This window comes from Eubalaena glacialis, chromosome 9 (genome assembly GCF_028564815.1).
Source record: "Eubalaena glacialis isolate mEubGla1 chromosome 9, mEubGla1.1.hap2.+ XY, whole genome shotgun sequence".
Taxonomy (NCBI): domain Eukaryota; kingdom Metazoa; phylum Chordata; class Mammalia; order Artiodactyla; family Balaenidae; genus Eubalaena; species Eubalaena glacialis.
The window spans coordinates 114626174-114641409 of record NC_083724.1 but is presented as its reverse complement, the minus strand read 5'-3'; the positions used below and the strand labels follow the sequence as shown (position 1 = coordinate 114641409).

General features: G+C 51.7%; 1 protein-coding gene across 4 annotated transcripts in view; it reads left to right on the top strand.

The window, feature by feature from the left end:
* The window catches only part of ZNF395 (zinc finger protein 395), a 39670-nt gene extending 27030 nt beyond the window's left edge, over window positions 1-12640 (top strand). For all 4 annotated transcript variants that reach the window (XM_061200737.1, XM_061200739.1, XM_061200740.1 and 1 more), the window contains 7 exons: window positions 429-538; window positions 4769-5004; window positions 5459-5559; window positions 6269-6548; window positions 7890-7982; window positions 8859-8962; window positions 9185-12640. In XM_061200737.1, the coding sequence (XP_061056720.1) occupies window positions 429-538; window positions 4769-5004; window positions 5459-5559; window positions 6269-6548; window positions 7890-7982; window positions 8859-8962; window positions 9185-9296 (1036 nt within the window). In that variant the 3' untranslated portion in view covers window positions 9297-12640. The remainder of the gene's footprint in view (window positions 1-428; window positions 539-4768; window positions 5005-5458; window positions 5560-6268; window positions 6549-7889; window positions 7983-8858; window positions 8963-9184) is intronic.
* The last annotated feature ends 2596 nt before the right edge of the window (window positions 12641-15236 follow it).

Here is a 15236-nt window from a genome sequence, read left to right as displayed (position 1 = left end):
ATATAAAACGAAGAAAGGAAGGTAATTTTGGTGATTTTGAATTCTAGCTGGCCGTCTTTTATGCCCATGCTTTATTTCATTGCTTGGACTCATTTTCCTTTCCCCCAAATAAAATTCTTGATTTTAAGCTGCAGACTTAGAGTTAGGAAGGGAATTCAAGGGAGAGTGGAACTGCCTCCTGGTGTCAGCAGTGGGATGGGGACCAGCCTGCTTCTGCGGGCATTGACTGATATTATCAGTGTAGCTCAGAATTGAGTATTTTTCATGAAGAATGAGGAGAGGTCTGCATGCTTTATTTAACGATATTACTTGAGCACACACTGACTGAGTGGAGTCAAGGCGTGGAGGGGACAGTCTAGGAATGTAAGATGCTCACATGACCAGCTGTGTCGGGAAGTAACCTTTGGCTCTCACCTGTCTGAATCCAGGAAGTCGGATGCAGTGGAAATGGACGAGATGATGGCAGCCATGGTGCTGACGTCCCTGTCCTGCAGCCCTGTGGTGCAGAGTCCTCCTGGGGTCGAGACCAACTTCTCTGGTGAGGAACGGGGCCCGGGTGGGTTCTGGGTGTGGCAGAGGCCCACGACCGACCTCTTCTGCTTTGGGCAGCTAATTGCCTAAGTCGCTGGCTTGGCAGCAGGGTTTCTGGAGTCTCTTCTCCCTGGCATCCCAGAGTGGCTGAGTGACACGGAGTTAGCCGCTTCCATTCTTTTTCCTCAGTTTCCTCCTCTGGGGAGAAGCTTCCTGGTGCATTGTGAAGATGATTGAGCACGGGACTGAGCCACACTGGCCACTTGAGTAAGTTCTTCAATGGGAGTAAGCGAGCGAGGCACTTGTGGGGCTGAACATGGCCAGTGGAGGAACATTGGGTTCTAAAGGTAGAAACTTACCAAATGGTCCCCTAGTGGCCTCAGCCGATTCACTCCCCCGTTACAAGTGCCTGATTCAGCCTTGTAAATTAGTGTGGAACAAATGAGCTGAAGTCTAAAATAAATCTAATTGAGTAATACAAATCTATAGTAAGACTTCACAGCAAATTTATAAATTAAAAGAAAATTCTAGCACAACCCCCAAAATACATCACGAGTAATATGGGAGGAAGGAGGGTTGCTGGATATTAGTAGCTTGATAAGACTGGTAGTGAACCTGAATGGGTTTTTTTGAAACTTGTCATCAGGCTGGCCTAACTTACTCCCAGGGAATAACTTTTTCATTGGTGAGATCTAACTGAATTGCAAGCTCCTTAAAAGCTTATAGGAAAATACGGAGTCAGCTCTGAACACATACCAGGAGGAAAGTGGCCTTTATAAGCATCCCTCATAAGTAATCTCCCTACATAGAAAATCAATTTAAGGGGGTGATAAGGCAGACTTACTTGTTTCACCCAAGGCCTGTCGTCAATGGCTAGGCTGCTAGAGGAAGCTGTTGCAGTCTGACGGTACCAGTTGTGAGGCAGAGCATCGCACACCTGCTCTGTGAGCACCTGGGGGCCACACAGGCAACGCAGGGAGGAAAGGAGTCAATTTTAAGTTCTTAGGAAACTCTACGAGTTTAGGAGATGCAGGAGGTTGGTCAACAGGAAGAAGATCCAGGAAAGTGTCATAAAGGGAAAGAAAATCGTTGACTGCAATTCCCATTAGGTTGTGTGTGTGTGTGTGTGTGTGTGTGTGTGTGTATAATCCATCTACATATGTTCACACACACATCCCAACACCAGCATATATGTATCTTAACTGATAATATGCCATGACATCTTAAGTCCCCTTTGATAAACATTTTTCATTGTCTATTAAAGACTTTTTTTCCCATTACAGTATCTTTAAAAAAAAAAAAAATTTGTGGATTGATTGATTGATTTGGCTGCCCCGGGTCTTAGTTGCCGCTCGCAGGATCTTTAGTTGTGGCATGTGGGATCTAGTTCCCTGACCAGGGATCGAACCCGGGCCCCCTGCATTGGGACTGTGGAGTCTGAACCACTGGACCACCAGGGAAGTTCCAATATATTTCTGATCTTACGCTGAAGTCAGTGGAGAAATAAGGCCCCCTTGGCAGCTAATTACGTTGACGTATTCTGCAAGGTGAGGTCTCTACAACAACCAGAACCTTGCTCTAATCGTGGATGCTCTTTGTGCAGAATCCACCCATTCCCTCTGGTCTCCGTACTGTCAGGATGGCTCTGCGTGGGCGTGTAGAGAGCAGAGAGAATCACAAGGATTTCTTAGAAGTTCACCACGCGTTTGCAGGGGAGCACTTTGCTTTCATGCTCTGTTGACCCTGCCCTAGAAAATCTTACGACCTAAGGTAGAGTGATTTATGTTCCTCTTACAAGGTATAGGTTAATTTATGAGATTCACTTTTTGCTTTGTTTTGTATTTTTCCTTGTGTGCCAATTTGCCAGTGTCATTGCTGAGCCACTTGAATGGTTCCTCGGTGGAAGGGTGCTGTATTGTAGGGCGGGCCTGCCGTTTGACCTGCTCTCTTCTCCTGTCCTGATGCTAGAGGTAGCACTTCCGCTCCCTTGCCCTTCTCTCCCTGATAGGTTTCTTGAGTGGACGTGTGCGAACCGTTGACCTGCTGGCAGCTCCTGAGATCTTTCCTGAAGGGCTACCCTATTTTTAGCCCCATGTGTAGATGTCGTAAACTCTTGGTTTCCAGGAAGTCATTGCTTTGAGACTTGACAGTGACACTTAGGAAGGGCAGAGTTCATCTGTCCCCTTCTGTTTGGGTGGGCTTTTCCTAGCGTGTGAGACTTAATTAAGGAGAGCCTGCGTTGGAAACACGAAATGCTGGGTGTCTAGATTAGCCTAGAAGCGGTTTGGAATATGGAGCAGGATGAGAGAAAAGCAGTGGGATGTTTATCCTGCCACAGGGGATGTGGTAGACCATCTCAGAAGCCAGGGTAAGGAGGCTCCGTGGAATGCTGCCCATGTTGGGAGTTGGGGCTTTTGGGGACAAGGCCACCATACCTGCATGTGTCACAGTTTTCCCCCCTTTTCTTGCTATTTCCACATATCAAAATTTCAGATTCTCCTATAGTAAAAATTAATATGCATTTATGGTGTCGGCATGGAAGAATCTGGGTCGGGCCTAAAGCAGCCCGAAGAAAGGCAGCTTAAAAACTGAAAATTTGACATGTCTCACCTATGACCTTCCTGCACAGACGCATTGCTGGGAGCAGGGCAGTGGGTTTAGGCCACGTCGGCTGTGTGGGCCTCCTGTCATCTTGTGATGAGTCTGAACTGCTCTCAGAGCTCGTCTTTCCTTCTCTAAGCGTGTTGCCTGTGGATAAAAGAGGAGCCACCTGGGCCACAGCTACCTCTGGTAAAGGCTACACCTCCTGACAGCTGCGAGAGCTGGCTGGATGGTTTCTTTTCACACGCCGGTTTTGATGTACTTGCCTGGGTTTAAATGATCAAACAGGCATTTTTCAAGAAAGCCTGGTTAACAAGCCCTTAACCTGGCCTCTCCATTCCTACTCTGCTGCAGGGAAAGCTTCCCAAGTGGTACCCAGCCCGCTTGTCTGTGCTTGGGAGGGAGGCAGGAGAGGCTTTGCCCCTCCCCTCTCCCCGCTCTCCCCCTGCCTTTAAAGTGACAAGTGCATTTTAATTAGGTTATCGTTCCATTAATAATACAGGTTTCCCCTGCTATCTGAAAGTAGAACGTTTCGATGAAAGCTGAAATGGTATAAAGCGAAGCAATTACCTTAGGACACATCTTGCTAACAGATGCACAGAATAAATCGAGATAAAGCACGGATGCTCACAGACACAGTTCAAAGCTATGGTGGCTAGGTGCTGAGGCGCTGAGGGTGGTTCCCAGAAAGGAGCTCAGCGGGGCCACTCTTACTGCTTGGGGTGCGCACTGCCTCTGTCACAGCTCGCTGCAAAACCAACATCGAACGCTATTTTCACCTTTTTTCTTAAAGTGAAAACCCTCCTTAAATTTCTTTTAGTTAATGAAAACAGATACTAATGTATGGTTTGTCACTTGGTATTTGTGGGGGATTGGTCCAGGACCCGTGCGGATACCAAAATCCATAGATGCTCAAGTCCCTTGTATAAAATGTCATAGTACTTGCATGTAACCTACGCATATCCTCCTGTGTACTTTAAATCACCTCTAGATTATTTTTAATATCTAAAACAATGTAAATGCGTACAATGTAAATAGTTGTAAATACAATGTAAATGCCTTTTAAATGTTGCTGTTTAAATGTTTAATTGGTGTGTGGCAAATTCAAGTTTTGCTTTGGGGAACTTTCTGGAATTTTTTCTTCCTGAATATTTTCAATCCACGGTTGGTTGAATTCTTGGATGCGGAAACTGCAGATTCGGAGGGCCGACTGTGGGTCTTTCATCAAACGGAAATGGTGTAAAGCAAACTTTCGAAAAGTGGGGGACACCTGCACACGAAACGCAGTTGCAGCGTGTGTCCGGCAGTCAGATTTTCAGCATGGCTGTTGCCAGGAAGTGTCCACTACAGCGGAGCAGGGCCACCCACAGACAGCGCTGCGATGAATGGACCCACTCCTCATTTTTACTGAAGCTCAGAAAGGGGAGGGGCTTGTTGGGGGCAGGGCGACATTTTTTTGTCTTTTTGTTTTTCCCCCTTGGAGTGGCAAAGCCAGGCAAGCCAGAGCCAGGAATTAGATGCCGGAACCCAGACTCCAAACTAGAGTTTCCTGGCCTCTGCCCTGGGCTGTCCGTGCGGAATCTGGAGTGCACCCAGGGACAGGCCCCTGAGCATCCTCTGTCTTGTCTCTGCCCAGCTTCCCGCGCGGCCTGTGACCCGTGGAAGGAGAGCGGCGACGTGTCGGACAGCGGCAGCAGCACCACCAGCGGGCACTGGAGCGGGAGCAGCGGCGTCTCCACCCCCTCGCCCCCCCACCCCCAGGCCAGCCCCAAGTATTTGGGGGACGCCTTTGGCTCTCCCCAGACTGATAATGGATTCGAGACCGACCCGGACGCTTTCCTGTTGGATGAACCAGCTCCCCGCAAAAGAAAGGTACGTGGCGTGAGCGGGGAGCTCAGCCGTGGAGGGGACGGGCCCCGGGTCCTGGGCCTTCTCAGGCTCCATCCCGTTTCAGCTTTCCTTTGCTGCTTCTCTTTCCTCCTGGCATTCCCAGGAGCCTGCACCTCCTCTCCAATGCCACGTCCTTGGCCTTCTCACCTCTGCCCCAACCCTGCCTTTGTTCCTGCTCTCCTGCAGAGGCCTCCGGCAGGCCTTCCTTCCTCCCCCCCAACCCTCCCCACTCCAGGCGCCGATGCCGGCCCCCGGGACCAGCTGCCGAGTCCAGGCTCTGTGCCCCTGTTTGTCAGTGTCTCTGGTCCCTGGGAAACCCTTTCCTCGGCCTTCTGCTGGGTCCTGTTCGAAGGCAGCTAAAGCCCCCACTGGGTGAGACTGGGAGGGGGCAGAAGGGGAGGACACGTCCCCCTTACCACGTCTTCCTTTCCCCCAGAACTCGGTGAAGGTGATGTACAAGTGCCTGTGGCCCAACTGTGGCAAAGTCCTGCGCTCCATCGTGGGCATCAAGCGCCACGTCAAAGCCCTCCACCTGGGGTAGGTACGAGCCCAGGGCCCTTCTGCCGAGGGTGCCGTTCAGGCTTCCTTCACCTGCCGATTCCCCGAGACCCGCAGTCCCGAATGCCTCCGAGAAACTGGCCGGCTGAGGACGCCACCTGTCCCCGGCCTTGTGCCCTGCAAAACAGCCCCTTGGAAAGAGATCTTTGCCGGGAAGGAGGCCCCTCCTGCAGTAGTGGATGTTGATGCTGTTGATGGGATGGGAGCTCTCTCCACCTTGCCGTTGTGTCTTCTCACCTCACCGTAGGAAGGAAGGTGTTTCAGTTCTGGACAGATAGAGGGCGATTGGTGAGAGCTTGTAGCTTCCCCTCGGGAAGCCAGGGCTCCCTTTGCACTGACTCCCTGGAGCTGGGGCAGCTTACGGCCAAGGAAACTGACTCAGAGCCCTTTCCCTGAAGGAGAGCAACTGCGAGTGGGTGGGGCCTGGAGAGGACCCGGGGCGGAGATCAGAGTCAGATCTTGCGGGAGGAGAAGCCTTCAGTGATGGGGAAAACAATTCCCGTTGACGGGCCAGCATGTAATCCCCTGTGAGCCCACGTCAGGAGCAGGGCTCCCGGGTGTCCTGCTGGCCTTCTTCCCAGACTTGCCAGGTGGCCCTGGGCAAGTGCTCCCCTCGCGCCTCACTCTCCCCTGTGTTTGGACCGAGGCAGCGTGTCCCTGGTCATCAGTGCGTCTCCCTCCCGCGCAGGGACAGCGTGGACTACGGCCAGTTCAAGCGGGAGGAGGATTTCTACTACACAGAGGTGCAGACAAAGGAGGAAGCTGCTGCCGCTGGCGGCCCCGCCGCTGACCCGGCTCCCAGCCCCAGCCTGACCAGCCCGCCCCTTGCCGTTCTCCCTCCGCCTCCTCCCAAAGCCCAGTCCTCAGGCCCAGATCACCCTGGCCTGGAGTCCTACCTGCCCTCTGGTGCTCTCAGCAAGTCAGCTCCTGGCTCCTTCTGGCACATTCAGGCCGACCATGCATACCAGGTACAGGGTGGGGACCTGCTGGGAGCTCAGTCTGGTGGCCGTGAGGACATTCAACTTCCGACTGTCACTGGGCAGCCTGATCACAGGCCACTGACCACCCCGGCTGAAGGCTGAGTCCTTTGGCTACATTAGTAATCTCTGACTTCTACAAAGAAGAAAAGAAAAATGACTCCACACTTGATAAATATGGGGATTCCAGAGTTCTACCTCAGTGGCCGTCATGAGCGGTTATGAGAAATCTGGATGAATCCCTGGGTAACCAGGCTGATGGATTTGGGCGGGGGAATTGGTACATCGCTGGCTATAAAAGGGGATAGAATAGTGTAGTTGGGTTTCCCAAAGCAAATCCCCAGTTCCTAGAATTGTGTTAAGAAATAATCTGGCACTCAGTTTTTCGAATACCTACTAAGCCTCGGGCTAAGCTTTACGGATAGAATAAGACATAGTTCCTGACCTTGTGAAGTGTGTGCTTTAGCTGGAGAGAGAAATGAATGGGTAACTATGGTTAATTATAATAAGTAATCAAAGTATCTTACTGGAGACATAAGAAATTGTGGGTACAGGAAAGACCAAGCTACTATGCCTGTGGGGTTGGTAAAGCTGTCACGGAGGGAGTGGCATTAGGATGGTCTTTACTGCACGTAGTAGGTACTGAACACTCTGCTTGCCACGTGTCGGTTTTTCTTAAAATCCTTGTATGCCTACAGCTTGGTTTTATCCGACTCTAGACTGATTTGCAAGTTTGTAATTAAAAAGCAGTGTTTCCCATCAGAAAGCCTTTACAGATCGAGGCATCTCTCCTGCTCATTAGAATGAGTGGCCGCTTAGCTGTTTCATGTTGGGCCAACCTCAGGTGGCCCTTCGGGCAGCCGGCCAACTCTGTGAGATGGGGCCTGGAGAGGGCAGCTGGTGTTTTTACAAACAACCCTCAACCTGGACGTGCCACTTCACGCGGTTGCCTGGGGACGCCAGACCCTTAGCGCAGCCCCAGAAGCTCCCACTCGGAAGGCTTTTGGACTTCTTGGGGGAAACTGCCTCGAGCATGTTCTTGGTGGGTGATCCAGCCAAGAAATTAATCCGCGGAGATGATTAAGTCATGAGGTTGGCATGTACACCAGCTCCGAGAGGAGGGCTCCAAAAAAAGATTGGAGCCTGAGACTCAGGCGACTCCACGGAGTCGGTACTCTCATGTTTCTCTTTGGAAGAGCATTTCGGGGTGTCCCAGAATTTCCTAGTCTGAGGTGCACCTGCTGCTGCAGACCGTGAGGTCACGGGGGGAGGGCTGGGCCCCGAAGGCTTCCTGAGCTGCGGCCCAGGCTGACGCTCTCTGATCTCCGGCAGGCCCTGCCGTCCTTCCAGATCCCCGTCTCACCGCACATCTACACCAGTATTAGCTGGGCCGCTGCCCCCTCTACAGCCTCCTCCCTCTCTCCGGTGAGTGTGCCCAGCTCTGAGCCCGTCAGCACTTCCAGGGACCCGGTGCTGGAGGCCGCCTCCCTGCGCACGCCTCCTGTGCCCCAGCTTCTCGAAGGTCTGTGTGCCCTCGCCCCCCAGCTCGCCCCTCACCCCCACCACCCCCAGCGGGTCACAGGCTCCTGTAGAAGGTGGGAGGGGCGCACCTGCAGAGGAGCACGCAGATCAAGCAAGTTGATTGCCAAGAAGATCACGGGGCCAGGCGGGGTCCGTGCCCTATTTAGCCGTGAGTGTCTGTGCGTGCTTGGTAAGGTTTTAATGCTGAGAGGAGAAGGGAGAGAACGTGGGAAAGCTGCAGAGGAAGAGGGCAGGTGAGGAAGGAGAGAGGAGCTTGTGGGTGGGCTGTGCGGGTGGATCAGAGGTCCCCAGGCCACTGGGGACCAGCGCCTTAGGTGGCTCGCCTCTGAACTAAAATACATCGGAACTCCTTTTGAACCACGCTTGGTGGGTTCCAGTCTGAAACATCTCCTGCAGGAAGGCATCACACGTTGTAAAACCCACGTGCCTTGGAGGTGCCATTGAGGCAGGGCCGTCCCTCCTTTTGTCCCACATATGGTGGCTCCATCCGAATCTGCAGGGAGCAGTCCGCAAGGTGGCCAGGCCAAGTGGCTCCCCCTGCCCGTGCTCCCTACTCCCAGCGAGAGTGTGGCTTTCCAGGCCGGCTCCTCCCTCTCCACCTCCCCTCCCTAGCTGGTCCCTGCTCACCTCTGCCTGGAATGTCCTTCCAGAGAAGGCCTCCTGGCACAAGGCGGGTGTGGCCGGCTGTCCCTTGGGATGGTCGTCTCATCTTGCACGTCCGCCCTCGTGCTCACGGCCCTTCCCCGCCCCCGTGCCCAGGTCCGGAGCCGGTCGCTCAGCTTCAGCGAGCCCCAGCAGCCTCCACCTGCCATGAAATCTCACCTGATTGTCACTTCTTCACCCCGGGCCCAGAGCAGCACCAGGTGAGACCGTCTGCTCCCGTGGACTCCCTTCTGGCTTCGGTCCCCGCCCGACCCTCGTCCGCAGGGTCAGTCCCAGCGAACCACCCTGGGTGCGGAGGGGAGGCAGCTGGTCCTCTGGTCCCGGTGGCTCCCACCCCTTCCTGCCACCGCTTCTGGCTCAGCCTCGGGCCCGGCCGCGCTCCGGCCAGTGCGTGACTGTCCCCTCGTTGCTCCGTCTTGCAGGAAAGCCCGTGGGGAGGCTAAGAAGTGCCGCAAGGTGTACGGCATCGAGCACCGGGACCAGTGGTGCACAGCCTGCCGCTGGAAGAAGGCCTGCCAGCGCTTCCTGGACTGAACTGTCCAGCAGCCCTGCCCGACGGCCAGAGGACAAAGGCAGATGCGTCCTAAGCCCTCAGCAGAAACCTAAAAGCTAAAGCGTGGACATTGGGAGTTTGGGCTCCATTGGCTAAGGTTTAATACTTAAAACGTTTTTCCCTCCCGCGTGGGAACGTTTTATTTAAAAAAAACAAAAAAAACAAAAAAAAAACCACGGAAATATTTTTTCCCCCCTAAAATAGAAGAGAGCCAAAACTAACCAAGGGTATTCTGCAACGAACCAGAGACCAAAGAACTGATTCCGCTCCCCTCCCCCCAGCCCGCCTCCCTAGGGGATTAGTTTGTACGTATGGAAAGAAGCAACAGCTCGTTCTGTTTCCTGCTGAGGTGGTGAATTCTCTGCTTTCTCCACTCTTCCAGAAGGGACGGTGAGCAAGATGGATTTACTTTTCTTTAAAAAAAAAAAAAAAGAAAGAAAGAAAGAAATTTCTGGCTGATGACTCAGAGAGCAGGACCTGCCGAGGCTGGGGTGGGAGAGTGGGGGGAATCTGGGGGCTTTGTAAGGTGCAGCCGGCCCTCTTCTCTGCCCGAATCTGGGAGAAGGGAGACCTTGTCCTCACCAGTCAGCTTCCGTGGAAGTCGAAGGAAAACCATTTTCCTGGTGACGACTGTTTGAATCTGGGCTCCCTGACGCTGAGTTGCAGCCCAACAGATATTGTGTGGCTTCTTCTCCAAGCCCAGACTCCTTGTAGGTTTGTAAAGACTGTCCCCAAATAGCTGAGCCAAAAGGCTCAAACGAATTCACGTTGTGCGGTGTGGCAGTTAAACACTACCTTGATGACTCTTGCCTCTTTGCTTGAGGAGAGACCAGAGGGTGTAGTATTTGTGAGACTTGTCCCCTGCTCCCCGAGTGAATCAACTCCCCCCAGCTCTGGAAGACACCCCGGAAACACTCTGTTTTCTGTTACGGTGTATTCAGAAGCCTCTTTCTGAGTAAAGATCCCTTTTGTTTGGCTGAGAGACCCTGCCCTGAGGTAGGTTCCTCTTTGTCTCTGGTTTCACCAGGGATTTTCCCATGTCCCTCCAAGGCCGCAGGGCTGGGCTGGCGGAGAGGACAGACTGAAAGGTAGGTGGCAGCTTCCCCCATTGTGAGAGGGTGTTGAGTGGTCCCCAAAGGGTCCACTGGCTCACCTGCCCCTTTGGGGACCATCTGGTCTCCTTCCTGAGGTGACAAGTAGGACCGGACTCTTCAGTCAGTGCAGGAGACTTCTGGTTGGTCCAGTCAGTGTGATGGGGAGGCGCACTTTGATACGGTGTCACCTTCCCAGATACCTGCTGAGCGCCGTTTCTGCCTGCCGGCAGGATGCAGGAAGTTAGGATCCTGAGGAGGTCACGTGAGGGGCACCGGGGTTGATTTAGCAGCTGCTGGCGCTTCTGGAGACCTCAGGAACGGAGGGGAGCCCAGACTGCGATGCTTGGGAGGTAAATAAGCCAAGCTCTTCTTGTTGAGGGAGAAGAGGGGGGTTCCGCGCCGTGCCAGCCAGTGATGGATCAAGGCTGGGTGAGCTGGGCTGAGGGGAGGGCGTGTTTTTGTCTCGAAGCCTCACCTTTCTTCTGAGCGGGACTGGTCTGGGGACTCCTCAGGGCCTGCGTCCCAGATGTCAGGGGCTCAGGGAATCCCACCAGGCCACCCCTCTGGGGCCTGCACAGCGGCATGCAGCCCTTGGCTGTGAGCGAGGCTGTCCTCCTGGTCCAGGTGGGATCATCTGGCTGCTGAAGCAGGAACCGTGCAGATGCCTTTCAGTCCGAGACACACCTTCAAACGTGCAGGTTTCTGAGTGTTGCAAACATCAGAATAGGGCTGTGATGTTGTGAAGGGTGATAGTGACCTGGGTTTGGTGACAGAAGGGAAAGACACTCTTATGCATGAGTGTTTTTGGTGGTGATGGGGTATATTTTTATCATTTAGTCAAAAAAAGAAAAATGTTATGCGGAATTCTGTCCCTTGGTAAAGCTTGAAACCAGGCCAGCAAGAGGTGCCCTGGGTTCTTCCTGCTGCCCCTTCAAGCTCCCTGATTAAAAGCTAATGCAGGGGTTGCTGTGCTGACGCCTCACTTCCCACCCGTGCATCTGCAGGTCCTCCCCGAGGGGGGAAGGGGCTTCTGAGATGGGGGTGGGGGGAGGCTCAGCCCAGCAGCCTCTTCCCTTCCCTTCTTAATCAGAGCTCTTGCTGGGTCTCGCCTTTAGAAAAGCTGTTTTAATTTCCCCCTCAGTTTGGACCGTGTAGATATAACTGGATATAAAGATTTTCTCTAAGTAAGGCAGGCTTCTTATGTCACTGGTACACAGGGCAGAAAAGGAAGAGAGAAGAAATTGATGCAACAATTTAAAAACTGAGGTCTTTTTTTTTTTTTTCTCTAATGTTCTGGTGCGGCTTTCCCCGTCAGCATTTGCTCCTGCCTCCTTTCTGGAGGCGGTGGCCTCCTCTGGCCGCCCTCCTCCCGCTGCCCCATCTGTGGCTATCGTGTTGGTTCTTGACGTGTGGTCTGTCCTGGGGTTGTCCCATTCGTCTCTTCTCGGGGGTGGGGGGGGGGTTTGTGAACTGATCCCGCGATCACGCCTGTTTTCTTCATCTCTGTCTCTCTCCCTCCTTCCCGGCCCACCCGGGCGGCAGAATCTGATAGGAGGTAAGAGGCCACAGGTGCGCACTGGAAACTAACAGGACGGGTCGGCAAAAGCAGGTGTCTTGGGAAACTCTCTATTCCAGGGATGTTTCCCTTATTCAGAATATTTCTGGAAGTACCTTTGGAGTCTGTGGTGCCTGCTCTGAACAGCCTTAATGATACCAAATCTGCACACGTGCTTGTGCATTCAGTGCAGAGAGAGACCGGCGAATAGTAGCTGTGGGCAAATGAGGTCACAGGTGCAAAGCATAAGTACCAACGTGCTAGTAAAATGGCTTGGATTTAATGATCTGACTTCTAAGCCGGCTGTGAAAGCAATTGTGTAATTTCAGAATGCATTCTGAGTGACGTTCTCATTGTTGCAGTCGGCCCGTGGCTCGACTTCTTGGAGGACATAATGAATTTGGATGTGGAAACTCTGATTTGTTTGAAGAAATCTGTCCTGTTACTTTCTGGTCCTCCCAGGTTCTGACTTTACCAGGGTCAAATAAAAAAAAAAAAGGAGAAGAGGGAGACAAATCCCATCTGTGAACTTGTCTTATTGGCGCCTTTTCCCCCAGCTGTCTTCCAAGTATTATTTTTACTGTCAAAAAATTTTTTTAAAAAATGTGAAATGTAATGTTTTTACAGCAACAATATGAAATATATTTTATAAGGAATAAAATGGTACATTGTCTGATTTAATGTGTGCCTGTCCCTTTGCCCTCTCCCCCTACAAAGGATAAGATTATCATTGTCCTTGGTGTTAAACAAGTGATAGCCCTGGGGGCGAAGCATACACACTCATTTGCTTATAATAACAACAGGCAACATTATCAGGGACCCAGCCAATTGCTTACATGGATTACCTGAATAACCCACGAAGGAGTTACTACTGTCAGTCCCGTTTTTATTTTATTTTATTTTAAAAATTTAAAAATTTTTTATTTTTAAAATTTATTTTATTAATTTAATTTATTTTCTTCTTTTCATCATTCCCATTTTACAGATGAGGAGAGTGAGGCCCAGAGGTTACAAAACTTGACCAAAGTCATCATCTGGGAAATAATGGCACTAGGATTATAATCTAGGAAGTAACCATTTTCTTTTTTTTTTTTCTTTTTAATCTCCAGTTTTTATTTTTACAGTTTAATGATTTATCACAAAGCAAACACCAAAGTATCTACCAGTCATTCAAGAAACAGATCACTGCCAGCATTCCAGAAATTGCCTTTGTACCTCAAGAAAAGTGCCACTCCTCTCTTCCGCATAAAAGCAACCACTATTCTTTGACTTTCTGTGTCAGTTACTTTCTTGCTTTAGGAAGTAACCATTTTCTCTCCTGCTTGTATTGACAACAGGGAGATGTTCCTGGCTGTGTACCTGAGTTTGTTGGGGAGTGGGCAAGTGACTAAGGAGAAAATGAGTCACATTCTGCTATGGAGTGAGCTCTGACGCTAGGGAGTGACATGGGCTGCTCCCTGAATTCATGGGTTCCGTGTCCTATGATGGCCCACGTAGCTGGTTCAGAGCTGGCGTGGGTGGGAGGGGAGCTGGTGCAGAAAGCTATGTCTCGTTCTGGTAGCTCAGGGACTGCTTTACGAAATCGGAGGCGTTTCTGGGACGGTGAGGCATCTCTGGGAGGGGGTTCTAGGGCCCCCTAACAGCACCCAGTGGGGAGGGTGAGGCCACTTGGAGAAGACCCAGGGACTAGATTACCGCCGAAGTCCGTCAAGCTCAGCAGCCTGCGGAGGAGGTTGTCCTTGGCCTTTTCCTCACCTTGGGGTAGAACAGAGGGCTCCTTTCTCCCCCTTCCCTTGTCCTTGCCCCACTTCTCTAAGAAAGCCCCAATAGAATCATTGCTCTGTTGCAGTTTGACCCCCTTCCCCCATCCCTCCTTTAAATCAGTTTACTGCCTTTGGGCTGGACATTGTCCGTTTGCGGCCCTGGGCCCTCCCAGGCCTACCTTTGTGGCTGCATCCGAGGACTCCCTAACTTTCTGGCTTCCAGTTGGGTTTGACCAACTGGAGACAACAGGCTGGAGTTGGAAGGGACGGAGGAGAGAGGAGTTGGGTATTTGAATCTCGCCGCCCTTTACTGCCCTGCACAGTGAGTGGCCGTTTCCCTACTGACCGCTAGAGGGAGCTACAGTTCTCACTGGGTTCCAGTAATCCCGCACCAGGGCCCCCCAGTTCCCCAACAGAGAGCCTTATCCTCCCTCCCTTACTGATTTCCCACGGCCCCGTCTACTTCTGTAGATGTTTGACTCTCTGCAGGCACTCCGTTTGGGTGGACCCGAGGTTTCTTGGCTGAACTGATTACACATCGTAACATGTTTCGTGTTAATTGCGACCCAATCCGGGGGTCCCAAACCCGCAGGCTCTACATCACCTGGAACTTGTTAAAAATGCAAATTTCTAGTGAGTCAGAAACTGGGGGTGGTGCCCAGCAACCTGGCCCCCGCCATCCCGCCCAGTCCAATCACGCAGCTGTGGGCTTGCATCTGGGGACCCAGGACAGTCGCGGAGTTTCTGCTCATGTATCTCGCCCGTCACACTTTACATAAAGCAGAGCCTCTCTCTTTTTGCCTCTGCCTCCCAGGAGAGGCAGCTCTGACCGTGTGTCCGGCGTCTGTGCTTCTCACTTACTTCACTTAAAAACAGCCAACCAGGGCCTCCCTGGTGACGCAGTGGTTAAGAATCCGCCTGCCAACGCAGGGGACTCTGGTTCGAGCCCTGGTAAGGGGAGATCCCACATACCGCCGAGCAACTAAGCCCATGCACCACAACTGCTGAGCCTGCATGCCACAACTACTGAAGCCCGCACACCCAGAGTTCATGCTCCTCAACAAGAGAAGCCACCTCAATGAGAAGCCTGCACACCACAACTAGAGAAAGCCCGTGCGCAGCAACGAAGACCCAATGCAGCCAAAAATAAATAAATAAAATAAAAAATAAACACATTTATAAAAAATGACAACAAAAAAAACAGCCAACCAGTTTCTGCTGTGCACTGGGGTGATCCACTTATACATATATATATATATATATTTTTTTTCATATTCGTTTCCATTATGCTTTGTCACAGGATATTGAGTGTATTTCCCTGTGCTATATAGTAGGACCTTGTTTATCCATCCTATATATAATAGTTTGCATCTGCTAATCCCAGCCTCCCACCCCTCCCCCCACCCCTCCCCCACTTTGCATTTTGGATCATATTCCTGGGTAATTTCTGGATTTAAACATTTTGTCTTTTCTTTTTTTTAAAAAAAATTTATTTATTTATTTTGGCTG